Source organism: Amphiprion ocellaris, chromosome 22 (assembly GCF_022539595.1).
Source record: "Amphiprion ocellaris isolate individual 3 ecotype Okinawa chromosome 22, ASM2253959v1, whole genome shotgun sequence".
Classification (NCBI taxonomy): Eukaryota; Metazoa; Chordata; class Actinopteri; family Pomacentridae; genus Amphiprion; species Amphiprion ocellaris.
In genome coordinates this window covers 6,436,476-6,463,485 of record NC_072787.1, presented here as the reverse complement: position 1 = coordinate 6,463,485, position 27,010 = coordinate 6,436,476, and the positions used below count along the sequence as shown (strand labels likewise).

At 38.4% G+C, this 27,010-nt stretch overlaps 1 protein-coding gene across 2 annotated transcripts in view; it reads left to right on the top strand.

Annotated features, from left to right (window-relative positions):
• Positions 1-27,010, top strand: part of adarb2 (adenosine deaminase RNA specific B2 (inactive)) — a 309,605-nt gene that overhangs the window by 3,056 nt on the left and 279,539 nt on the right. Inside the window, exon 1 of one of the 2 annotated variants that reach the window (XM_055006882.1) lies at positions 26,490-26,633. The exons of the other annotated variant lie outside the window; for it this stretch is intronic. Within the exon in view, the coding sequence (XP_054862857.1) occupies positions 26,519-26,633 (115 nt within the window). The 5' untranslated portion in view covers positions 26,490-26,518. Of the gene's footprint in view, positions 1-26,489; positions 26,634-27,010 lie in introns of those variants that run through there. 2 annotated transcript variants of the gene reach the window in all.

The window sequence follows — 27,010 nt, the reverse complement described above, 5'->3', positions numbered from 1 at the left end:
TCTGCGCCGCTCGCCGCCATGTTGTTTGTGTATCAAGCGCGGGGGGGAGGGGGGCGCGCACTCTGAACTACGGGAGCCCAGCGGGAAGGCGTTGGTGGCGGATGTTGATGAGAAAATCGATTTTCATTAAAACAAATCGACATTAAGTACAAACTCGAATTAATCTATAAAATCGATTTATCGCCCAGCCCTAGTATGGACAAAAATAGATAAATGGAAAAAATGAAAATGTACAAAAAAGATGAATAAATAAATGAGCAAATACAGAAATTGCATAAATAAAGCTGATGTGTGCAAATGTAGTAAATAAATCTGCAATTGTTTTTATTTGGATCTTTTAATTGTTTCTGTATTTAGTTATTTAGTAATTTATAGTAAATTCATTTTTATTCTACTTACTATTTATGATATGCTTTTTTACAATAACAGTAGGTATGTATTCAGGCAGACGATTGACATTTAATGACTTCAGTAACAGTCTGCAGATGCTTCAAGCATGGCATTGAAATTGTAGTGGATGATTTGGATCTTGTTTCTCATTTTTCAAACCTCCATTTTAAACCTCATAGCTTTATATATTTTTATCAGCTGGAAATGTAGGCATTAATATGTTTATTTTGACAAAAATGCCAATAACTGCACCTTTTATTGGCTTACAATGAAACTTTTTTTTAATGGTGAAATCAAATGCTTGAAGAGTTTTAAAATGACCTTTGATTTACACGAGGCTGACAGTTATAATAAAAAATGAGCAGGGTTTGGATGATACTTTAATTACATAAACGTCTAATTTCATATATTTGTAGTTTGCTTGTAATTTCTGTATGCTAAAAACATAGTTTAGGTTAATAAGCATTTTGTTCCATCAGGGTGTGCTGCAGACAGAGGTTAAATGGAAGCACGATAATGAAAATGATCAGCACAGAGCTGGTGTGCTTCCAGGCTCGATGAGCTGCTGTGTGATGTCAAGTTAACAAATGAGCAGCGGTGATACACTTCTGACAGCACCTCCTCTACAAGGCCTTTGCTGTTGAAATACCACTGCTATCAATTTCATAATGAGTACACTCAATCATACTGTGTGCATTTATAAAAAATAGATTAAATTTGACAAAATGTTTACTGCTAAGTTGTTTACATTTACAGATGAAATTCAGGACAAGACAGCAGACAGGACAAGAGAGAAAAAAGCAGCAGCTGAACACTTCAAACAAAAGTGACCTTTAGACTAATTCGTTCGAAAATGTTACCTCTCATTTTATATTTAACACTGTATTTAAAATGTTTACTCATTAAGCATTTTCTCATTTTGATCTTGCTGCTCTTCCACACAAAAGCCACTAATTAAAGATCTTTCAATCTAGTAATCATCAATACAGAGTGGCCTACAAACAGGAACCAGCACAAATGAATGATGATAGGTCTTTTTGAGTGTCTTGCTCTCACATGACATGAATCAATCAGCAGACAAAACAGGCATGCAGGCCGGCCGACAATGACTCCAATTGAGCCGAGCTGTGATTATGATTCACTGAACAGCATGATTCAAAGAATAGCAATGTTTAGCCCAAAAAGGAGCTGATCAGGCTTTCTTTCAAGGGAGTTTTCTGCCTCTCGGGTCCCAGAATCAGCCGGTTGTGTTGCTGATGATGTTGGAAGTGCCACTCAGTGCGATAACTTTCAAGTGATTGAGGGGGGCAAGGAGATTTTTGTTTATTCAGGAGCCAGGTGCAGATAACAGGGCCATTAATGATTGGAAGTTGATTACAAGTCACTTCTGCCGAGCACAGCAGGATGCTTCACAGTTTAATCAAGAACAAAAAGTTAATGGGTGCAGTGCCACATTTGTTTGGGCGTTGAAATCTAGGTTACCGTTTATTATTGCCTTGTTTGGCAGCGTGTCCAACCATCACACATGTTTCACAGTTTTTCATGAAGGCTAAAAAGGACATAAAGATTTATAATTACGAGCAGCTGATTCCCAAAAAGTGAAATCTAATCATTGCTGAAAATTTGCATAGTACTGGAGCATTTCACTTCTGATCTGAATTAATATATTTTTTTCTTAGAAAATCTCAGCACTAAGTTATATGTAAACATAGTTATATAGAGTTCAAGCATTTGCACATAAGGTGCAATACCCAATCTTCCAAAAGTATGTCAGTAAGTTCAAATTTGAGTTAAAAAAAAAAAAAAAAATCTGCTGACTTGCAGTCAAACTAAAGATAGAAATATCGGCCCTGAACGTCTGGGATGTCAGTCATTAAACTGACACTCGTGTTGAGGTACACCACAGTCAGCCATTCTGCTTTCCAGAAAATGACATTACTCCATGTGAATCTGGAAGTTTCAGTCTCATACCACTAGTAAATTGGGTATATATACATTGAAGCATTTTCGTACCTCATCAGCAGCATCTGGTTCTCTTTTTTTTTTTTTGGAATTTTCCTTTATATCCCTCTTGTAGAGTGTCTCTTTTATTTAATTCTATTTTTGACAGTTGTGTTGTCTGTTTTTTTTTTAACTCTACTTCCAAGAAAGCCACACACAAGAATTCCTATGTGCCTAAACTGTCAGTTTATGTGTACAGATGGTAAATAAAAATCTTGAATTGAATTGAATATGACACTGGCTTTGGGACAAGATGAATGTTCTGAGTGCAGTCTGGAGAATCTTGTTTAACTCAGTAGGACTTACTTGCTAGCTTACCATCTAAACCATCATTTCTGGTGCTGTAATCAGAAGAACTGCATAATTTTGCAACAGCTGGAAAAACAGAATACTGAAAACCAGAGTTTTGGATAGAAATTGTACCAGCAAGCTAGTAGCCACGGTTGGTCCATTGTAAGCTGCTCAGACTGCAAATGTGAAATAGTAAGCATCCAAATGTCGTCACGCTAAATTGAAGTAGCCTTGACGTTTATCTTAGAGAATACAGCAGAATTCACTTGCTGTCCTTGCATTATTCACCACTTTGTCGTCTACGTCGAGAGCTAATGGTGAGACTACCATAGAATACTGTGGCTCGTATGTTTTCTGCAAATATCAGTCACTGGTGAAGATGGTGGCTTGCACAATTGTTTTTTGTGTCTGAATTTGATGTTGTCATGTTGATTTCGGCAAGCAGACTTTTTGACTTGATCAATTTGATCTCACACATCACATTATTCATTCTATTGTTTGCTTTGCTCACTTGTGATTGATCATATTTATCAAAGTATGATTGTTTTGACCACGAAAGCACCACATAGTGTCAGCTACAGCAGCTACAGCACCTTCAGTACAACTTTACTTTAGTTAACGTTGCTTTTTCATTAGAACAAAATGACGCAATATAATTATATGAAATTATATAAAATGTGAATACAATGGTGGTGATGACTTCTCCCATGATTGGAAGCTACTTCATGATGCCATCAAACTAAGTCTTTTGTTTGTGTGCATTTGAATTCAGTGGCATTTACAGAATTTAAATGCACAATCATGATTAGGCTTTGATGTTAGTTATTTAATTAAAAGGATTGAAATCATTATGGCCATAATTTTCCTCCATAGTTTAGTGTCAGAATTCCCATAGTGCAGTGTGACAGTGGAGTTATGTTGACGAGGCTGGATGGTGTTGTTAATGAGCACTTTTCTTATTGCTCAGACTGTCAGGCTCTGTGCTCCAAGGGTTGGATGCAATCATTCTGCACCAATATGAAATAATGAAGTATGAAGGGTAATTGTTAAACAAGTGGCCTTCCGGGAATCCTTACAAGATTGTACCTGACATGTGTGATGTGTACCAGGCGTCGTGTTAGCTTGGATGTGCACCCAGGCACACACACACTGACAAACACTTGCAGATTAAACTCTATTAATGCAAACTCAAAGCCCAAGTGACATCTCCAGCAGCGTAATGAGAAATTTAGCAGGAATCTGAGGCTGATTATCAACTGCAAATTTGCTGTAATGCCAGTAATCAGAGGAGATGGTACAGTGGAGAGAGAGGGAGAAATGAAGAGAGGCCAACAGCGAACCTGAGCACTAATTAAACTGTACCTGCAACTTCTTTCCTGCCATCTTCTGTACATGACAATGCTGCCAAGGCCCTGAGGAGAATTCATTTCTCTGCCACAGAAAGAGGTTTCTGATTAAATAGATTGCTGTTTTTTCTCAAGTCAACCCACTTATCTGGCATAAATGACTAATGAATAAACATAACATGTTTTTGCGTCTAAAAATTGCGGTGTTTAAATGCGGCAGCTCGGAATCTTTGACATTCGCTCACTCGTTGCAAATAACTGTCCCAATGTCAGGCACGAACTAAAATGATAATCGCCTCATGATATTCTTGTCTGCTCAGGTGTCGGAGGGTTAATCACAAAATTAACTTATCATCTTCCTGGATGAAGTAATTAAGCAGTGCAGGACAAACTTCACATAATTGAGGGTGAATAATGAGGAAGAGCCATGCAGTGTAGCAGGAGGGAGAAAGATGGAGGAAAGATCACAGTTTAGTAATTAGGAGACAGGACACTTAATGGAACCTTTAGGAGAAATGTTGTTGTGCCACTTATGGCACAGTTCTATCGCTGTGATATATAAGAGCAGCAGCAGTAATGAGAGGAGCACTCCTCTGCAGGCGAATTCTACTCCTTACAAACTACCGTTGTTTGACTAAACCAGGTCAGTGTAGATTTATTTAATGCACAGAAATAGAATAGAGCGTCATTTTAGTGGAAGTAAATTTACATACATTCTTGCATTAGAGGTTGGTGTACGACTAAAGGTCAGATGCAATCATATTTGTCTTGTTGAAAGACAAAGGTAGCTATTTTTGCTACATTAAAATGAAAATTCAGAGATGGATGGAAGAAAACAAAATCTGGGCATGAACGGAAATTTGTTCTTGTTGGTTGAATGCTTAAAATGAAAAAGGAAGGGCCAAATTTGAAAGCAGATTGATGTCTGAACGAGGCTGAAGCCTGAAAGACCGTACATTTTTCTGTCATGACTACGTTGCAATTAGTGATTGCTGGATGTTGTTTGCTCCCGTCATATTTTTTACTTCCTTTCGGCTCTTTTTTCTTTTACTGCGATATAAAGTCTTGCATCGCTATGGAAACAACACAACCAAGGCTAGAAATCGAATGAACTCCAAAATTTCTTTTGTGCAGTTTTCCAAAGTTCTAGTGCCATAAACAAAATTCAAAAAAACAAGCAGTAATTGAATTTATTCTGATGATTATTATTTTACAAAGATGGACACATTAACACTTTACCAACTTACCACAGGTGTTACAAATACTAGATAACATGTGTGACTCTACAAACTGTAGAATTTTAACCCCTTGACGCCTGAATTTAGTTAAAATTATATTAAAAAAAAATCATTTGTGTTTTTGCTTTCCAGCTGATGCTATATTAAGTGGAGATTGTTAATTTGTGTGTAGCACATAGAACAGATATATAATAATAATAACAGATAAATAACAATTAGGTCCCACTCCGACCGGTCCTACAAGAATCCAGTACTGGCAAAATTTTCCGAGGTACATAGTCAATATGCACAAACCGGCACTGGGGGAATGGATACGCTATCTCAGCTACAGTCTGAATGAAAGTGGTATGATGTCACTTTGCAAAGATCAGCATTAAAGGGTTGACTGCTTACATGTTTATTTTCTTTCCATACCGTCTCTGTTTGTCTCTGTGTGACTGTTGCAGCTTAGTCAGTTGTGGTTTCTCAGTTGTGCTGAGAAGTGCACAATGTTTTGGTTTATCATAGTATCTGGTGCTAGCGGTGTATTTTTACCATATTTTTAAACGAGACGTTAATAATAAGTTAACTGTTATTAAATACCATGATTTTGAGCTTAGATTTGGTCAACGTTTCGGATGGAACTTCATGTCACACATGATATGTTCAAGGACTGTGGGAAAGTTGATGATTTTTTCTGGCCCTGATAAATGGAGTAAATTTGGCAATTTACTTTACAGATAACATGCCTTTCAAAACAGCCTGTAGGTTTTGGGGTTCAGAAGGTTAATCTTGCATCAGAAAACGTGATTAGGAAAGAGAGGATAAACATCCAAGGATTACTGTGATTATTGTAATGTGCAGTTCAGTTTGTATTTTTAACGGTTGCAAAGCAGCTCCGGAGGATTCAGTTGTGTTGTTTGTTCTCAGTGATCTGTGTGGACTGTAAGCAGAGTTTGTCTCTTTATTCCTCAGAAGTCACTTCACGGTGTCTGATTAAAAACAGCACTGCACGACGGAGGAAGGCGGCTTTGAACACTGACTCATGATTGTCTCATTATACCCTTAGACTGTTGTTTAGCTCTTACTCAAGTGTAACGATAGTTAATCATGCAACATTTACACAGTGTGAAATGATTTGTTATCTTTAGTTGAAACATTCAAATAAAGCAGATGTAATGCCTGGTGTAATGTCAATATGAGACCTTCAGAGCTCAGTGTAGATCTATAAGAGTCTTACTAACAGGAATTCGATGTCCGCTACAGCCCTCCGTACTAATGTTGGTTTAATGTGCAGGACTGTAGCACCAGAGGTATTATTACCACCATTATGTCTCCCAAAAAGACAGCATCTGTCTCCTCTGCATTTTCTGCATGGTGAGCACATGAATACAGCAAATCAATACAGAGAATAGCAATCATGAGAAACTGCTGGAGCGTTCGTGAAAAGTGCGACACGCTAAGCGGCACTCGCTGTTTAACGGGACATACACGGCCTGCTTAGGCCTTGCTCAATTTATCGACTGCTGCAAGAAATCAACAGTGGCAAGCAGCTTAGCGGCTCTCTCTTCCCATAATAGACTCCATTCATACAGGCCTTTTATTCTGCGCGCACTGCGAGGTGACAAATGGACATAATGTCTGCCAGCCTGTCTCTGAATTTATTTGATTTTTTTCTTCCTTCTTCCCCTCCCTGTCCTCCCTTCGCTTATGATCGTCACTGATATATCTTGACGCTCTGAAGTATCCAGAGTAAATTCACTCTGCCTCTATTGCTGTTTATAACCTTCAGACTGCCAGGAACAATCTGTGTATGCACACCATAAATAGCCATTGTCATCCTTGAATAACTTGCAAACACAGAAAAAGGACAAGAAAAGGCTTGAAATACGAGAAAACAATAGAAAAGCTTTTACAACATATACAGTATGTTCAGAAAAAGTTAAGAAAGTGACTTGTTTTCTAAAAGTCCTACAAATAGAGAAGAATTGTGTGTGGGTGATAAAACAGAGTCCATTGTACGTCATCGTTTCTGAAATCACAGATGGTACAATGAAAAGAAAACTGTTTAAAAAAATGAGATGGCAATTTTTTTATAGCTACAACAAGGAGCAAATGCATCCTCTTACAGTGGCATAATCTTGTTATAAATAAACAAATATGTTTACTGCTTTTCAGAAGTTCAGCAAAATACCATCAAGCATCTAGTTCGTGTTTATTTCTGCTTTTCTAATGAGTAAAGTTGGACTGATCATAATTCCACATTAAGATGCAGAGCATTAATAAAGAGAGCATTTTACTATGGGTGTAAATAAATATTTCAGCTTTAGAAGCCTCGTGCTGGTAATCTGTCACCCCACTCCCAGAGATGGGATGCTCCCCGTGGGAAGATAATTCACCAGTTGTGGATCCTAAGCAGCAGATGATCTATACAGTCCTAGAAAAGGTTATTTATCGCTTTCATAATTAAATTTGGTATCTTAGTGGAGAGGCTGTCACGGTATGATTAATCAAGTCCCACTGGCCTGAGCTGGAGAGGGCCAAGTAGCAGGTGTTGCTCACTCCGACCTGGAAGGCTGCTGCACTCTTTGGAGGGTGCATGCAAACATGCCTCTCAGGTTTGTACAAAGAAAATGCCTCAAAAACACCACACTGGGAGACAGGTGCATGCAACAAAATCTTTTGGCCTGCATGTAGGTAGAAATATGTGCAGTTGTGCTTTTTGTCAGATTCAAAAATCTGCATGTGGTATGGCTGAAATTGTGTTGATTAAATGATTTCTACGCTCACAGCTAGCCATAAAAGAATGTAGGGGCTCTTAGTCATCTGTTTGCATATTAATGCCTCTGTCTTCTCCATCAGCCATTACATTAACAAAGTAAAGCAGTGCACTTTTAACTCTATCAACAACTCACTGCAGGCATCATAAGCGCTTGTGTTATTACCGATTTAACGTGTACACTTGTAAATCACGAGCAGGAATGATGTCTGACCCTGATTTATAGTAATTATTTTCAAAGCATTCATGCTCTGTACTTCTTTTTGTCACATTCACTTTCTTCACAAAATTACATGTCTGTGTGGTCACATCATTTTGAAAATTTGCTAGATTAGATGCATTTGTCCATGACATTTCTGTAATATTTTGCTTACTTCTTGTGAATGTAAATGTGAAGTTTATTTTACTTTCAGCCTATAACATTGGCTGATGTTGCCTTATCAAAGATAGATCACTATCGGCACATATGTTGTCCAGTATGTGTTGATATGTGATAAGTGTTACAGAACATAATGTAGAAGGGTACAATTAGGGTAATTCAGAAGTGGTGTCATCACACAGTTTGTCTAAAGCCTGGGTTATGCTTTCTGTACGAACGTGACACGCGAAAATCACACACTTGGAATCCATACAAGTCGATGCGTGTGGCTTTTCTACTCCATGCGGTGTCTGCTGCCAAGCTGCAGGGCGCAGTGTATCGCAAACACACGTCTATCACGGTACTAAACTAGAGTAGAAGAAGTTTGCCATCATGTACACCACATACAATGTGGCATTTTACCAAATAGCTGCATTTCAGCCAATAGTATTAATTTCACACCATGAGTTGTTCATAACCCGGTTACCACGGTGATCTCTGTGATGAATCGTATAAATGCCTGCATTTCTGAACTTCTGCTGCTTGGAGCTCTTGTTCTTCTGCCATGTTTTCCATGCGTCTCCATCCGCGTTGTTAGAAAATTTTGGAGGTGCGCAACGGTGAAATTTCCAGCTTGAGAAGGGCCGTGTGGGGTGCGTGGCTGGCTAATTTGTCTGCGCTGAGGCGTCAAGCATAAAACAAGCTGAACAGAGCAACTCTTATTTTATTGTTTACAATAGTTTTCACACTGTCTGCAGTACATGCAGCAGAGTATGTCTACTAGCTGAGCAGATGGTGGTGTGGAGTCAGGTGATATCTTTATGTTAAGTTGCTGAGTGGAATACACAGCTTTGGAGTTAATAAACAGCAATCCTCTGATTTAACCTTTTCAGTATAACTTTATTGTACTCTAAGTGATATATATTATTGATATCTGCTGCTAAATAAAAAGGACATTTTTACTTTATAAAAATTGGTGCCTGCGTCCTTCCCAAAAAGTCAGTATTGGTCGGGGCTACAACTACTGTAAATCAGTGAAATAGTGAGAAATTACTGGAAAGAATGTTTATGATCTCACCTGTGTGCACGTGTTTTTGCAAATGCAAGAGATAAACAAAATGGGGACCCCTAAAGGCCTTTATAAATTGTGCATGTAATTTACCTTCAGTTCATTGTAGATGGTCAAAATCAAGCCAAAGTGGAAACTATTTGTACTAGGGCTGGGACTTTAATGCGTTAATTATGATTAAATAATTACAGAAAAAATAATACGCTAAAGAAAATTAAGCATTTAAACACACCTTTCTTCGTTCCCTCATTTCTGGCACACTGGTAACACTGATGCACACTGCAGCCCAGTAGGTGGCGGTAATGAACCTAAAGTCTGTTTGCCAGCCATGAAGAAGATGAATCAGTGCAGAAACGTCGACCCAACATGGCGGCTCTGTCGCAAACTTTCTCTTTTGTTACGAAAACTGTTCAGCAAAAATTGTTTCTGAAAGCATTTGAGGTGAGAAATAAGCTGCTGAGTCTGTCCTCCTTTTAGTTCAACAATGGCTGGGTCAGCCTTTTCACGAAAATTTCGCACTGCGTTGGACCTCCGTTCCTCATGCCGCATTTGCACAAATGAAACTTTGCAAATGAGCTCAGGGGCAAGTTTACAAAAAGTCTTAAAATGTTGAATATAATTGCTCTAAAAGGACTTTGAGTTTTCAGTAATCTGTGAATGTAGTAGACAGATGAAAAATGCAGATAAATAATAATGAAACAAGCATTTTTGCTGTTTAAGATCACATATATATCCATCCACTGATTCAGCCATCAACCAAAATTTTTTGAATCGGGAAATTTTGTTGTCGCAAATATTGCTATTTGACAAAAATGCGATTAATCACAATTCATTAATTGCAGAGCTTGTAATTAATTAGTTTAATTTTCTTAATCGCATCCCACCACTAATTTATCTATATATGAAGGCCAGGCTAAAAACGGATGATAGTTTCCTTTGTAGCATGCACAATTATGGTTCTTGTCTATTAATCTGGTCTTCTTTTTTAGAAAATCTTAAGATTTTGAGTTTGCACTAGATGTACAATAAAACAGAAATTCCTTGTGTTTGAGAAACTGAAACCAATAAAAGGGCCTGAGAATGGAAACTGTAGTTGATTCATTTTCTGTCGGTGTGTGCTTGTCGACTTGTAGTTCCAGCTCTAGTAAATATCACATATAGATTATACAGCAGTATAAGCAGAAAAATATCTAGCCTTTCAGGAGAGCTCCAATGCACCAGTGCCCTAAAAGCTTCTGTTCCTTTCCCTAAGATGAATGAGTGTTAGAATTATAGGCATTTATTTCCATTTATTGATTAAATGCTCCCATTTGAACAATAGAAGATACAAAGCCAAGGATGATGGCATTCTTTTTGTCATCAAGGAGCCTTTTAACCACAATAATATGGCTAATGAATATGAATGGGAACGACTTGTGAATTAAGTAATTAGACTAGATGCACTTTGAAGGGTGGCAGAGATTTGGCGCTGGCTTGCCACCACATTAGTGTCACTGTAATGCTTAAAGCTGTGAGTCGCCATGTCAACAGTGTGGAGAGGGGATGAGCTGACTATAGGACAACAGAAAGTCAATATCCGTGTTGAGCACAAAATGAACATGGTGTTTAATCCTATGTCCACAACAATAGTCTGCTCCATCACATTGCCTCACCCGAGCTGCTGTTCAATTTACCTTCCACCGCCAGCCTCGAGGCACCAGCAGAAGGTGTGAGCTTTATTTGACTCAGCCTTGTGTGTGTTCCAGTGTGTGCGAGATAGAGAACATGTGATCAGAAGCTATATGGATTATGCCTTGCAAGAGCCGTTCCTAGACTTGTTTTGAAAGAGCTGAAATTGGCAGAAGTAGTGGAAAATGTGACAGCTCTTGTGGTGACTTGGTTTGATGATCGTCGTCTCACTTTCCTGACAAATGCGATTAAAAAGCAGCTATTATGTAAAGTTGGGATTAGCAAGGTTTTGACAATCTCTGGTAAAAATAGGACAAATTGAGTCCTAGAGCTATATCCTGAGTGTTTATGTTAATGGACAGTGGTACGGTAGGGGACCTGAGCTAGGCAGGGTACTTTCATCTTCACCTGGATGCTGCAGTCAGCTTCTTGACCAGAATGTTCAAAGTGAACAGGTACAGTACAGATGAGGGAAAGATTACATTTTTCATTTCTCCACTGGTATGCAGGTTCAGTACATGGTTCATCAGCATGGAGTGCAGCAGGTTAGTAATTACCTGTCATGTGGATTCTGAGAAGTTGTTCGCTTTTACTTTGTGCTGGTCGATGGGATATTAATAGAAAAATATAGAGGAAATGATCAGTTATGTTGTAGACATGAATACCTCAGAGCAGGTGAAGGCGGTGCACTTTGTGAGCGAGAATGTTTTGCAAGCCTTTCCGATGTTCTAACATTTGCTTCTTTTAAAAAAAACAGAGTTCTCTGGCCTGTGTCTGGTAAAAAAATAACATTAATATGTTTTTATGGTTTTTCATTCTTTTGCCAAAAACATCCTGAAAAAAACGAGTTAACAATAAATACTGCTTTTTAAAACATAATTTTCTTTCACAAAAATACATAAAAACTTTGTTGTGTACACTTGTGCAACATAATATCTACTTAAAGCATCACTTATAGGGACTGTAGCACTTCCCTCCATTTGTGTCACTTAATCTTCCTTATTTTGTCCTCCATTTCAAGAAGAAGCTAAAGTCCTGCTCTGAATATTTGCTGGACTTTACCCACTAAACGTACAGAAATATCAAAGAAGTGTCAAAAATAAAAATACTCGTAACAGAGACATGAACTCTTGCATTAATGTACAAACTTTGTTCTCTGTTGGAAAGATTTAGATATATAAAAGTGCTTCATATCTTGTGTATAAAACCTCAATGATAAAGGAATAATAATAATTCTGATAAAGAAATTAAGTAAAACGTACATTTCCTCTGAAATATAGTCAAGTGGAAGTATAAGGTGGCGTTAAATAGAAGTACCTTTAAGAACATTTTCCTGTAAGTACAGCTCTGCTTAAGTACATGGTTACATTTCACCTCTGAATATTTGATTGTTTCCTCTTATTAGAGCTATAGGTATGAAACTATGAATATTTTAAATTAGAATCTAAAAAAGAAAACAAAATGTTCATGGCCGCTTCTGATATAGCCATACACATTCTCCTTTTATTGCCCTTTGATTTTAAGTATTTATTTATTGTATGTGCCTCAGCACCATTGAGGGGAGTTCCTCCATGTGTACCCTGAAGTTTTAAATAAAATAAATGAAATGAAATAATGAAATGATCAGATTTTATACTGCTGTCATATATTTTCCATCTACTTTATACTGCAAGCCAGGAATTATATAGAAAACAACTCCTTTGCTGTATCCTACTGCTATTTGTTGTAAGATTGTTGCATATTTAGTGGACTGTCTTTATTGGCTGCTACAGCTGAGTTTCCCACAGGTCTAATTACAGTTTCATCCCATATTATCCTGTCTGATGCCTGTACAGTCGGTCTCTATTCCAGCCTGACGTCCACCAACTGCCTGCATGGTGTTAGTACACTAGAGGGTTGCTTTCCTCTCTGTGTTGTCCTGTGGTTTTATCCATCTCACCTCCTCACCTGGCTGCTGGCCTGTGGGCTTCCAGCCTCAGATGGTTAATTATCTCTTGTCTGAGCCGTGATCACCTCCCCTGGGGTCCTGCAGCATAACGCTGTATCAGAGGCAGCCTATTGAACTTCCTCCCGGCCCACCGGGGTGTCCAACCGCCAGGCTAATAACGATTCATGCAGCTGCCAATCTGGCTGAGCTGCACCATCAATATTCCTGTCTGCGGAATAACATCAATTAAGAGACAGGGATCTGAACATTAAGACGCAGGACAAATATCATCCGCTGGGCTGATTTCTTAAATGGCAACAGACAGCTGATTGTGGAAGGCTGCGTGCCGGCTAAGTCAGGTGCGAGCACATGTTGGCTGAGAAATAAATGAAAGATACAATCTTCATTGTCCTTGTAGCAAATTGTTTATACAAGAATGACAGATGTGTTTGGTAATCAGTTCAAGTAACTCTGAAGTTAGAACATTATTTGAAAATAGACCGCTAAGAGTATTATGTTATTGAAATATGTCAATGTGCTGATAAATGATTGAAATATTTGGCTAACCGTAGTGGATGTTTTATTGAAATTGCTTAAGTTAATGGATAAAGGGTTGAAATTGTTAACTGCAGGTACTACATAAATGATAGAAATAGTTAAACAGTTAAAATAGTTAAATAACCATGAACAATAAACCTGAAAATCATTAAGGACTTCTGTCAGTGCAATATCCTATACATATACAATATTCAAACCTCATGTGCAATACTCTTATGTGCAATGTTGTAATTTAAAAATATTCTAATTTATTGCCCTGGTTTTACACTTACTTTTACACAGTACTTGTTATACTTGCACTTGTAGCATTTCTTATTTAGAATTCACAGATTTAGATTTGTTTATTTATTCTTTTACTGTCTGTTGTTGTTGCTAGGCACTGCTCTCTATACACAAGTCAAATTCCTTGTGTGTACTCACTTGGCAATAAAGGCTTTCTGTTTCCAATTCTAAAACTGCTTTATAAATGGAAAATGGAGACATTATTAGCTAAATGTATTATCTAAATGAGCAAAACAGTTGACTGAAAGTAATGGATAAATTAATTTACAAGCTAAAATGAATGGGTTATTGGTTGATATAGTTGAGCAGATCATTTTTTAAACAGCTCAAGGTATTTGATAAATGGTTGAACTCAAGAACTAAAAGCTGTGTTGGAAAATGTAGTGAATTAATCTGATTTAGTTACTTCTCATTAAATGAAGCTTCACTAGACTGAAGCTATGTCCAGAGAAATATAAGGTAAGCCACACCAACATGACAAAAATAGTTTACTACATCAGAAGCTACTACTTTTTAAAATGTCATCTCAGTATTTTTCAGGGACAGTTTTGACAGACCAATGACAAACATGTAGCTAGCTAGTAGTTACTCGTAGACAAGCTGCTAGCTGGTTCCTGCAGACTGCAGTAAGGATTAGTAAGGACTGTATCTGTACGGTATCTTCTGTATCTTTTCTTACTTAAAATCAACATTACTCAATAACTTGCAGACTGATGCAGTTAAAATTCATGGCACAGACTCTTAACATCCCTCCCTGGGTGGCATGTTAAGAGTCAGAGGCTGTCTTAATCATGCTGAACAGTGGGGGATGCCTCAGTGCCCCTCGCTGTTAATGGCAAGAGCAGTGAGAACAAGGGATGTGAAAGGAGGGGCAAGTTGAAACCCTAGACCCTACAGCGTAGGCCGGGGTTATTATCTGCAATTACCCTGATTACTGAGCCCTTCATTTGAATGACTAAGGTGAAACACATTTATCCCTGGTATTACTAACAAACTGACTTGGAGATGTTCATTAAACAGTCGGTGAACAAGACCTGAATTCAATACAAATGCTAAAGAAACTCAGGACAATATGAATATAATCAAAGGTGAATAAATGTTACTGGCAGCCAAACACATTTATTTTACTGTATTTGATGAGTGAGTGCTGCGTCCTCCGTGCTCTGCTACTCCTTGGTCTTCTTAAACTGTTTTACTAAAACACAGCAAAGCCTCATTGCATTTAATAAAAGCACTTTCATCGCCCTAGTTATGCCATCTGTGAAAGTCAAATTCCCAAATACATAGTTATTGCTAATTCTCCCTGCGTCCTCAGACAAATATTGCTGCTAGGGAGCTCCATATCTAGTGATCAATCATATCACCTCTCTGAACCTGCTATGCAATTTATTAAGTGCTGAACAAATGGGCCGGAGCAGGCGAGCGGCTGTTCCCAGGGCCAGGGAATGTAAATCTAAGCAGAGTAACAAATTAGTCGGACTTTGCTCTTTTTTCCTGCTTGAATACTAAATGTGCTGGTGGCTATGCAAAGCAGCCCAAGGTAGACATTAAACTTGCAAAGGTTATAAGAGAAATTTGTGTTTGTAGGCACGCAGCCAGAAGTTGTTGCTGCCCATGCATTATGGTGCCAGTAATTGTTTTTCTCTAGTTTTAGCTTGAATAACATTTATTTTCTCATCTAATTTTGACTCAATTTAGACAAAGCTCATTTGTGTTTATTAGCTCTATAAACATAATTTTATGTGTATATGTAAGAGGATGGAAAGACATAGGACCACTTTTTTCTAGATATTAAGAGCATAAGGAATCCAGATTCAGAAAATGTTATATATACACTACCAGTCAAAGGTTTGGACACACCTTCTCAATGCTTTTTATTTATCCGTATTAGTTTCTACATTGTAGATTAAAGCCCGACTCGCATGGGATTAGTATTACCTCAGGACCAGTGGTTACTTGTAATAATATGTTGTCTGTGATCTTTATCTCATGTGAATGCACCATGTCTGTAATTTGTGAAGTAAGAATTTAATTGTAAATTGCCTACCATATTTCGCCAAACACCAATGTCCTGTGATAATACTAGTCCCATGTGAATCTGCATCTTAGTGATTGGGGAATGTTTTAGTTATTTTTTTATTGCGTGCCTTTTACTGTCTCTTTCCCGGTTGAATTATGGAGGCTGTGGTGGAAATTATTGACAGTATTTTAGGTGTGAAATGCAGGAGTATGCCTATACACAACAGGCCTATGGACCACTCCCAGAAACGGCAAAATCAGATCAACAAGAAGAAATAAATTTTGGAGGATATTGAGATGGATGACATTAGGGCTGGCCCCAAATATCCGAATATTCGGTCCTGACGCCTATCTTTCAACAGGCTTAATACAAACGCCCTGATGGCTCGTTGTCCCAACAACGCTGCTCACTGTTCTCATGTCACGTTGCTGCTTTGACATATTTACTGTTGCCATGACGACTACATACCACGTTACAAGTGGTCATTTTAACCGGAACCACAAGCTTTCCATAAACCTAACCAAGTGGTTTTTGTGCCTAAACCTAATGAAACCCTAACAATAGCATTGGTACAACATAATCATACCCATTAGGGACACTTAATCGGCTCTTGTTATTTTTTTTAAGCCTTCGTGGTACCTTCTTTTTAGGTCGTCCAACCTGTCTTTAAATTTCACCCACTCTCCGAAGTCCTTTATCGATAGGCAACGGAGCAGGAGTTTCCTGTGAATGTCCTCCCACATGGTGTGATTGTGTATCATGTCATCAAATAGCCTCTGGTACTGCGGTTCACCCCATACGTCCAAACTTTTGACTGGTAGTGTACTTACACCCTGTTTACGCCTGTTTATGTTTATGCAAATGCTGTAGGTGTCTTTCATTCATGTCTTAGAATGGTTTTCAAGATAAGATGGAATTTATAATGTCCACAGTTGATAAAACATAGTTTAACTAACTGGATTTAGACTGGATATAAGCCTGCCAATGGCTGCGAGTTTCACATGCCTTTCTACTCTCCTTCTGCTAACTGAAGTGCTACCGTTTTCAAAATCTGAAATACTATGGGAAACTACAACTAAACATTTCAAGTTTTTGCTGAGGATTGTGCGGTAAGGTAGCCCTGCTATTTTCTTTAATTTTTTTTTGTGAATTATTCAATTCAACGACAATGCTCGCCTCGATGCATGCAAATGTTCCACCAAAACAAATTCCCTGTTGCTAATTTGAGAGACCACTGTTGCTTCATCCTTTGATTAACTCCATCCAATACGATGCGATTGGTTTAAAAAAAAAAAAAAAAAAAATACACACAAGGCAAAGTTTTTTTCCCCCTAATGGCAGAATGATAATAAGGCACAGCCAGACCAATATGTACTCCAGAATGCTCTGACTGCACCTCTTCAATCCATCTTCACTTCCTTTCCTCACAGGATCATACCTCTCCTTAGTGTAGGATAACGCAGACGTGTTCCCTCGAGCATATTGGGATAAACTGATACCTTAAAATAAAATTAAAGAATCATGGACTCCGTTATTTCTGCCACTGGCCCAAGTACTTGCTCATTATTACTGGGTTTAACCAATTATTTGAGTTGACTTTATCAAGCCAGGCACATTACACCAAATAGCATTTGCCATTATTATTTTCTTGGACACCAATTTGAGACATAATTCAAGAACAAAGACGGCAGTATAAATTGTGGGCAGACTGACTTGGCGTCTGTTGCAAATCAGGAAAGCGGGTGGCTCATCAGCATTTTTTTCCCTCCAGTACTCGTCATGGATGGAAATGGCATCACAAGACTCTTTCAACATGAATACCAGCCTCATACCGATGCTCCGACCCGGTCGTGAACTTCCTGGTATCTTTGGCAAACAGATGTCGCCCTGAAAATGGCAAAATGTTTGAAATCCTTCTGCTCGATTTCCTCTGAGCAATATGAGAGGAGCAGTTTTTTTTTCTTCTCCGCCCAGCATTAACACTGGCCAAACCTCACCTTTTATCTAGTCATTTAAAATTCATAAAGTGTGACTCAGTGATTACTTTTACACATACTGCCTTTGACCTCCTGTCGCTTAATTATCATAAAGCTGCACAGAGGAGAACGAGCCATCTTCTCCTCTTTTGTGCCACTGTAATTGCATTCTTAATTTTAGGAGGTAAGGAATACTGATACAGCAGCTCAGACCTGATATCACAGGAGTTACATCACTGTGATGGGAGGATGGAGGGGAAGGGTTCTATTGAAACAAAAGTAGTGAGCTGGTGGACAGTCCACCTTAAACCACAGTCCGTACATTTAACTTAATACTTTGAGGAAAAAAGTTGAGCCACAGAAATTGAATCTCTGTAAAACCCAAGAATGATTAAATACTGCAACCAAATTAGTTTTTTTTTCAGGCCTGTATTTTAGTCAAAAGTCCTATATGTGTGTAACAGCAGATGTACTCTTATTTTAATTTATTTAGTTGTCTACACAGCTAGTGGAATGACTAATGTGCTTCATGCACAAAACTACAATCAAAGCCTTCAAGTTATTTTGTTGTGTGTAACAGCAGTGATTTTGCATCAGGTGTGAAGTGCTGTCGAGCTGCAGGTGACCTACACTCAGTGTTGCCAGATCTCGCGATAGAAAGAAGCAACCAGCTCAATGGAAACAAGCCCAAAAAAAAACCCCAACAGCTGAACTGCCACATTTTGTAAATGACAACTGTATAAATATATATACATCTATTTTTGTTTGTAGTAATCTGACAATAAATGCATGACAACTTTAATAACTAAAATTTTAAAACTCTGATCAAAATAAAAGACATGCATTATGCATAAACACCAGTAAATTGACGGTAAACATAAAAATTTTTAATAACTTATGTGTGACAGGCTGTGTAAGTGGCTATCTTTAGCTCATTTGTTTTGTAGTGGTGAAACCAAGGTCTGTAGGCCTCATGGACTTCTTTTTAGTCATTTTCTGGCCTTGTTGGGCTTTACTGACAGTGAGAGAAAAAGACAGGTAAGCGGGGAGAGGACCTGCAACAAGGGGCTGGATTCGAACCCATGGCCGCTGCTTAACCTGTTGAGCTACGCTTAGCTAAGTTGCAGAGTTTTTTTCTGCTTTTCGGTGCCAGCATGCTGTATTAAATCTGCAGGGTTAGCACATATCTCACATTTGCAAAACCAACAGAACACCTTCGAGTTATCTCCCATCTGAGGTCGGATCCAGTCTTTTAATGCATTCTCTTTCTCCCACTTATGACTATATTTTTTGCCATATTTCCCCCCACTTTTTATTGCTTATTTTCACTGACTGTCAGGCGTTGTGCATGTTTGTGAGTGTGGGTGGGGGCGTTAACCAAGAAACGGGGGAGTGGATGAGTCCTGGAAAAGGATAAACTAACATTCGTACAGGAAGCCCAAATAAGGGACTACTTTTTAGAAGACAAGCTCAAAACCCTGCAGCCTGCGACTGTTGAGATTTGCAAGCGACTCTACCGAAAAACAAGCCCAAAGTTGCTTATAATAATCGGACTTGGCAACTATGCCTACGCTTTGCCTTAATGCATCCTATGTAGACACAGATGGAGGGCTGAAGATGCTGCTCTGCTACGTGCAATCAACAGCTAGCTAGCTACTCACATGGTGATATTTAGGTGCTGCAACGTCTAATGTTCGCTATCTTAGCTGAACAAGTTAGAAGGCTAGCATTTGCTAATTAGCATGAAAAATACACATGAGGCTAATGAATATGTCTAATTTTATTATCACATTTCATGCCTGTTGTAGAGATATGTCAATCTAGATATCTCTGGGACTGTGCATCAACTGAGAGGTGGCTCTGACTATACCCAGAGCCAGTAGCATGGCTCAAAATGTTTAGATACTTTAGCGGTTAAAATGTTTTTAGCTTCAAGACCACCTGTTTGCTGAAAGTGAGCTTTTCATAATAATACATTTTGTATCACAGTTGAAATTGTGCAGCCACTCTTTCAAGCCTTAGATTAATGTCGGCATATTAGCACTATATTGTATATCTTAAAAGTGAAGCCAATGTGGAAGTGCTTTAAACCTGCGTTCTTCATAACAGCCAGTAGGGGGCAGCTCCTCTGGAAGCAAAAAGAAGTCAGATTATATAGAAGTCTATGAGAAAATGACCCTGTTTTCACATTATTTATTACCTCAGTAAACATTTTCCTAATACGGTTAAGGTTTTGATCACTAGTTTCAAGTTTTCAGAACATAACATGATTTTTATTTTCTAAATTATGGTCCCATTTACAGTAAAATAAATAATAAAGGAGGTTATGTTTTTGGGTGAGGCTACCTTGTGGTTGACAGGTCATAACAGTATCTCCATGCGTAGTGTTCTGGAGTTCTCAGTCAGATCCACCCCTTAGTTGTTATGTCAAAAGAGAAAGATGATGGCAGCTATATTTCAAACTTGTGCCAACGATGTTCCCAAACCGATGGGGTACATCTTGGTTGCTACATCCAACTTTAATATAAAGGCTCTGCATAGACCACAACACTGTATGAAAGTAGTTCTAACCAAAACAATGGTATATCAGTGGCAAGGAGCAAAACATTGAACAACAAATAGGGGTATTGCCTCCAAGCCTTTGCTAATGGTACAGTCTGAGCTTTCTTAATAGATCCATCTAATAGTTGTTCACCACTGGAATGATGAAGTGGTTTCTACATCCTTTTCCACTGTGGCCATTGAACCTCTTCCATATAACTCTCATAGGCTCTAATGCCTTGCCAAAAGACACTTTAACTGTTTAACAAGTAGGAGACATTCTGTTAGCAGTTACTTCTGTCAGATAGCATGTCTGAGACCTCAAACTGGTGCCTCTCTAACAGTACAGCTTGCAGCGACCATCAGTAAATCCCATATAACCTTGTCAAGGTCGAGCTTTTGAAGATAACAAGATTGTGTTGCGATAGTCACAACATAGATAAGAAATATACATTTTATAATCAAATATTGATTTTTTTTCTATCTTGTTTTCAAGTGTGTGACATCAAATTGACTTTGCAGGACCACAAAGATTCATATTTTCCTAAGACTGGGAAGCAGTTGCAGGGTTGGGGGTTAGTGTGAAATATTAGAATAAATGATTATACTTGATATTAATGAATACTAATAATTTGTCAGCCAGCAGCAGGCACTTGGTGTTCTGTTTACTCACCAAATCAATGTGCTGTTTAATGTGTGAAATGCATATTGATCAACCAGGACATTAGCTTAATGTCACATTTATTATTATGATTTGGTAAAGGTCTTTTGAGACATATTAATAAATATATAGGGCTGTATTCGCTTTTACTATATTTATCATGATAACCAGGATATAAGTCATAATCACCGTGTGCTTCTGTGGTTTTTCTTTATTCATACAAACTGACATTTCTTGTATTTTGGCACTTAGAAAACAGATCGATGAAACCTTCTCTGCTTTAGTTTATTCACTATTCAGCCACCCAGCCACTCTGAGCCATTTTTAATTCTTACCTGCATCCATCCTTCCTTTCCTCTTCATTCTCTCTTTATCTTCATCCAGTCAATTTATTCTGTTAAACCTACACCTTTTACTTTTTCAATTTTCTAACCTGTAGAGTGCCATTTATTACAGAACTGTGGAACATCATAGAAAACTGGCCCAGAATAAGTAAACCTAATAAGTAAATGTCAGTCTCTTTCCTTCGGTTTAACAAACAAAAGGCTCTGGATAGTTGACCATTGATTCTAGCTGGTAACACATGGGAAGTGCTGGCAGTCCTTCACAACAGTCATGAAAGGTGACTGACGGAAGCTGGCCACCTGGTTGAACTGAATAACAGGAGTTGACATAGTAATTCAAATGCCGAAATGTGGGTAGCTGTTTCCTTAGAAAATCCTCCTTGGGCTCCTGGGATTTTTAGCATGTGTGTCATTATTTGCATACTGAAGACTATCATATGCACTAAAACAAATGCAAACCTCCAGAACCTTATTAATCAAGTCAAGTCAAAGTTCTTTGTCTCCTGTGGGAGAAATTTGGCTCGGATTAAGAGGAGTACTGCTGCACAAACAATGAATAACATTCAGGGCATAAAACCATAAAAACAAGACAAGCACTGAATAAAAGTATACAGACAATAAAAACCAACCAAGACAGTAAAAACAGAGTAAAACACATTCAATGGTCAAAAGTCAATGTGCAAAAAGAAATATTAGCTTATAAAAAGTCATGAAGTGCAAAGAAGCGATTGCCACCAGTCTTTCATGTTTGCTCACTGATGAGCTTGATAGACAGAGGTACAAATGGATGTTTTTATCTATTATATTGACAGAGAGGGACCCGATACCTCCGCCCTGGTGTTTAACAGTGTGTATTCTGCTTCTAGAATATGGGAGCTGTCTGTTTAAATGGTTTTCACCTGTGAAATGATGGCCTGGTAAAAAAGCTCCTGAGGGTTTAGAGGAATGTGACCCATAATCTTACCTGCTGTTTATATTAGATTGTGTTTCTGAGTTTCAGATTTGACAGTCGGATTCTTGAACCAGCTGGTGATACCATACCAAATAATGGATTCAATTGTTGCTCATTAGAAGATTACCATTATGTTTTTGCAAACCACGAATAGACGGAGTCTACGCAAAGTGAGGACGGTGACGGTCTCAACCTGTGTCTGCCAGCTCAGATCACTGTCAGTGTGACCTCTGAGGTATCTGAATGAGGTCACCTGTTTTATTGTACAGTTATGTATAGACACAGGGGTCCGGTCACCGACTGATCTGGGATCCAGCAGCATCTCAACAGTCTTACTAGTGTTAATGTAAAGTTTGTGGTTGTCACACCAGTCCACCAGCCTGTCCATTGCAGCTCTGTGGGTGGGTTCATTTGAGTCCTTGGTAAGCAAGCTGAGAATGACATGTCATCAGAAAACTTCACAATGTACTGATTTGGCTCATAGCTAACACAGTCATTTGTATACAGAATAAACAAGAATGGAGAACAAACACACCCCTGGGGGGCACTAGTGCTGCTTTCCACTGTGTCTCAATGCTTAGAGTTGAATTTAACTTGCTGTGGCCTGGTGAAGAAAGAGTGATACCACCGAACATTCATCTGTACCAACTTTTCAAGAAGAATGTGTGGCTGAATCAAATTAAAAGCAGAGCTAAAATGAACAGCAGTCTAGCATATGTACTTGGCTACTCAAGATGTTTTAAGGTGAGATGCTTCAGTGTCGATATGGCGTCACTAGTGTAGGTTGTCTTGTGTAGGCAAACTGATATTTATCTAACAATGGCTCCACATCAGCTTGAAGTGCATCTATCATGAACCTCTCAAGTGATTTAAAAACATTTGAGGTAAGCGCGACATGGCTATAGTCATTGTCTTTCTGAAGACATGCCTTTTTACTCTGCCAAGGAACACGGGGAAGTTATGTGATGAAGTTTGACCTTCCGTCTGTTTGTCTGTGCACACCTCACACACCTCTTGGTGTGTCTTTTCCCCCCACAAGTCTTGGCTGATCTGTTGTTGCACCTTTTGGGGTGTCCTGTGGTGTTTGGTACTGGGTTGTTGGCAGCAGATCCTTTGGCTCGTGTAGGTCGCAGAATGGACCTCTCAAGCATTGAGCTCCTTCCAGCACATCCTGTGGCTGCTTGATCACAGACTCGAGGCTGGATCAATGTTTTAGACTCTTTGTTGAGTTCCTTGAACTGTTTCTTGACAGTGTTTGCGGTGGGGCAGAACCTGGCCATGCATGGTGCACTTGGTCTCCAACACTGTGTAGGTAGGTCGTGTCAAAGTAACATCCACATGAATGTCAGGACTCAAGGTTTCCCAGCAGAACAATGCTTTGTAACAAAATGATCAAAGCTATTAAGTTTACCAGTCATGGGTTTTAATAATGTGGCTCATCAGTATATCTCACGAGTGAACTCGCCATCTGTCATTACACACTCTCCTACAGAAATTTACACACAACCTATACACAGTATATTGAATCACATCATTACAATTCATTTTCATCCTGGGAATCAGTCGCTTTTCTATCGAAACGTAGTGTTTGCTAAGTATGAAAACAATAAGCAGAAGATATAGAGACAACCAATCTAAAGGTCAAAGCTAACTTTATTAAATAAATTTAGGTAAAAAAAGATGAATGTCAAGCTTTGTCAAAGTTGTGAACTGACTGTACCCCATAGATAAACATGTTTAGGCTTAAAATTTCGTCCTCACAGTATAAAACTAGATTTCCTTGCTGTGCTCTGCTGTGACTGTAATCATGGGAGGACAGTGTCACTCAGCAGAAGATGAAAGGGATCATATGAAGCATGAAAAGCTGCACACATGCAGTAAGAAGAGTTCATGGAGGGAAAAAACAACAAAGAACTGAGCACTTTGCTCACATAACCAAGCAGTACTAGGGAAACCTTGCATCCCTGGGTAGATGTGGTTTATGTCGAAACAAGACTGTAATCAAGCACAAGGACAGGGTCTAATTACTCACCCACCCTCCCACCCCACCGTCTCTTAGAGATCACATCGCTGCTCCTGAATTACAGGCTTCATGGTGACCTGTCTCTGTCAGTGACAGTTGTCACTCTGATAGCACCTGGGACGGACACACACACACACACACACACACACACACACACACACACACACACACACACACACACACACACACACACACACACACACACACACACACACACACACACACACACACACACACACACAACATACGATTACACTCCTAAGTATGTACGGTATATGTAGAAATGATACAGAAAAATTGTAGGCTGCACATGGTGCTACTCTGGGATGCAGTGAATGATATTATATATATAGTTAGAGCTCAGAATTTTCCCATACATATGTTAATATACAGTATATGATGCTTTGCTTGATTTACTAATAAGTTATGTACAAATTTTACTAAAGGGGGATCATTTTAGGGAAGAACAAGAAGGTTCTGTCTCTGGACATAAAATATTAAAGTTTCCACACAGAACAGCACATTTTTCTTCAGGTTCAGACTATCTGGAGACACACAAAGAGGGACTTTAGTACTCAGAACACTTGGTTTGATTAAATCAGACTGCTGGATCCTTGTTGTAGCTTCAGATAAAGAAAAGGAATGCATTTTAATGGATCTTTGCAGAATTAGTTCACCATTACTTTTGTTGAAGGTACAACACAAAATCTCTCAATGACCAGGATAAAGAGTTAACAAAACCTTTTTCCATGGACATGTCCATCCTGAAAACATGTGTGCTTATCATTTAACAAAAAACACAATCCTCTCCTGAACTAAAAGGCACCTGGTTGAGTTTTTGACCACTCGTGTGGGTTATGATTTTGTTTTAATAACTTGCTCAAAAAGACAAATGAATGTGGTCAAATTGTCACATGAGAGTTTAGAGAAGTTGGATGGTAATTTTCCTGATGAGAAAACCTCCATGTTTGTGAATGTTTGCCTTTTTACCAATAAAACAAGAGTGATGTGCTCTTATACTTTCATTGTATTACAGCAGCAGATAAAGGCTGCTGTAGTTATAAAGTTTAATGAATCGCATTGAGTGAAAGTGTTTTGACAACACTCTTTTAAACTATGTCTTCAATGTTTTTTCTGAAGCGCTTCGATTTATTGTAACAAATGATTTTCTTCATTGTGTCCATGTTGCACCTTGTTTAGTATACAGACTGAATTTTGTTAAGGGTTTTAACAGAAATGTAGATTTCTTTCAGAGTTGCACCACTGACTTAGATCACAAACACTCTTTTTTTGGTGTATTTTAACCATATTGAAGTTTTCAGTTTATCGCTACAGTTTTGTATTTTAATATGTAAGCCTTTGTTATTGTGCCGCATGATGCAATGATATACACTTTGTCAAAATAAACTGATGAAAACTGCATGAATGGTTCAAGTTAGCAGACTAATTGTTGCCGAAGTTGATAGAATAATTGATAGAAAAATCATCATTTGTGGCAGCCCAGCAGTAGGTGAGGCTTTTTCAGTATGTTGGTTATGAAGCACCATAGAAATTTAACTGCATCCCAGCTGTCAATCTGAGACATTTATGTTCCCATGTTTATCCTTATAAAATGCGCTTTGAAGACATTTTAAGCAGTTGATGATAAACTTCAGAGATTAGGAAAGTGTGGAAATGTCATCTCAGATAGCTGCAGTTTACGTAGATCCACTTAGCAAGGCAACCTTTTCCAAGAATACGTCATCTATCCGAAAAAAAACATGTAATAAAATCCTGCATTAACAGATGTTTTCTTGACAGACTCAGAAAATAAGTGTGCCAGTTATATAGTATTTTTATATAGCGCTTTAGTATTTAGACAGTATCATATCACATGCATGTAAATGTCTGTGCAGACATGTGTTTTGGTAAAATCTACATATCAGTTGTTAAAAAAAAAAAAAATGCATTGATGTGCACGCACACACACACACACACAGAGAATGAAGCCTCCTCCTGCTTCCCCTTGCTGAGATTGATTTACTTTTGTGTCCCAGGCCTGTCGTTATCATGGGCCGCTCAGACAGGCCCGCTATGATAGCTCAGGGAAAGTGGGACGGAGGTGGCAGCAGGCGCATGATGGAGAAGAGCTTCTTATCACCGATGGAGAGATCAATCATTCTTACGCTGAGAGAAAGAGGGGGAGAGAGAACAAGGTGGAGAGTTGCTTTGGTCTTTTTCCTTCCAAAAGGTAAACAGTTCTACTCACTGTGTAATGGTTTTATAGCTCCGTGTATTTTAGCAGAAACTGTCCTATACACTGTGTGCTTAGTGAGTACTTAGACCTTATCATTATGGCTATACACATTTTTCAACTCCAACCCATTAAAACATGTATTCTCATTGGATTTGATCATTTTCATGTGATATATTTTTTTTTTAATGAGAGAAGGAGTGGCCTAAAGCGATTATCATGGTATATTAAGGTGTGAGTAATTGTTATGCAGCTTCATTCACATCAGTGGAAATAGCTCCAAAAAAGACATTTTATGTATAATTGCACCCTAAAGTCTTTACACAGAGTTAATAAAATTATCTGAACATGAGTTAATATTTTAAATCAACCAT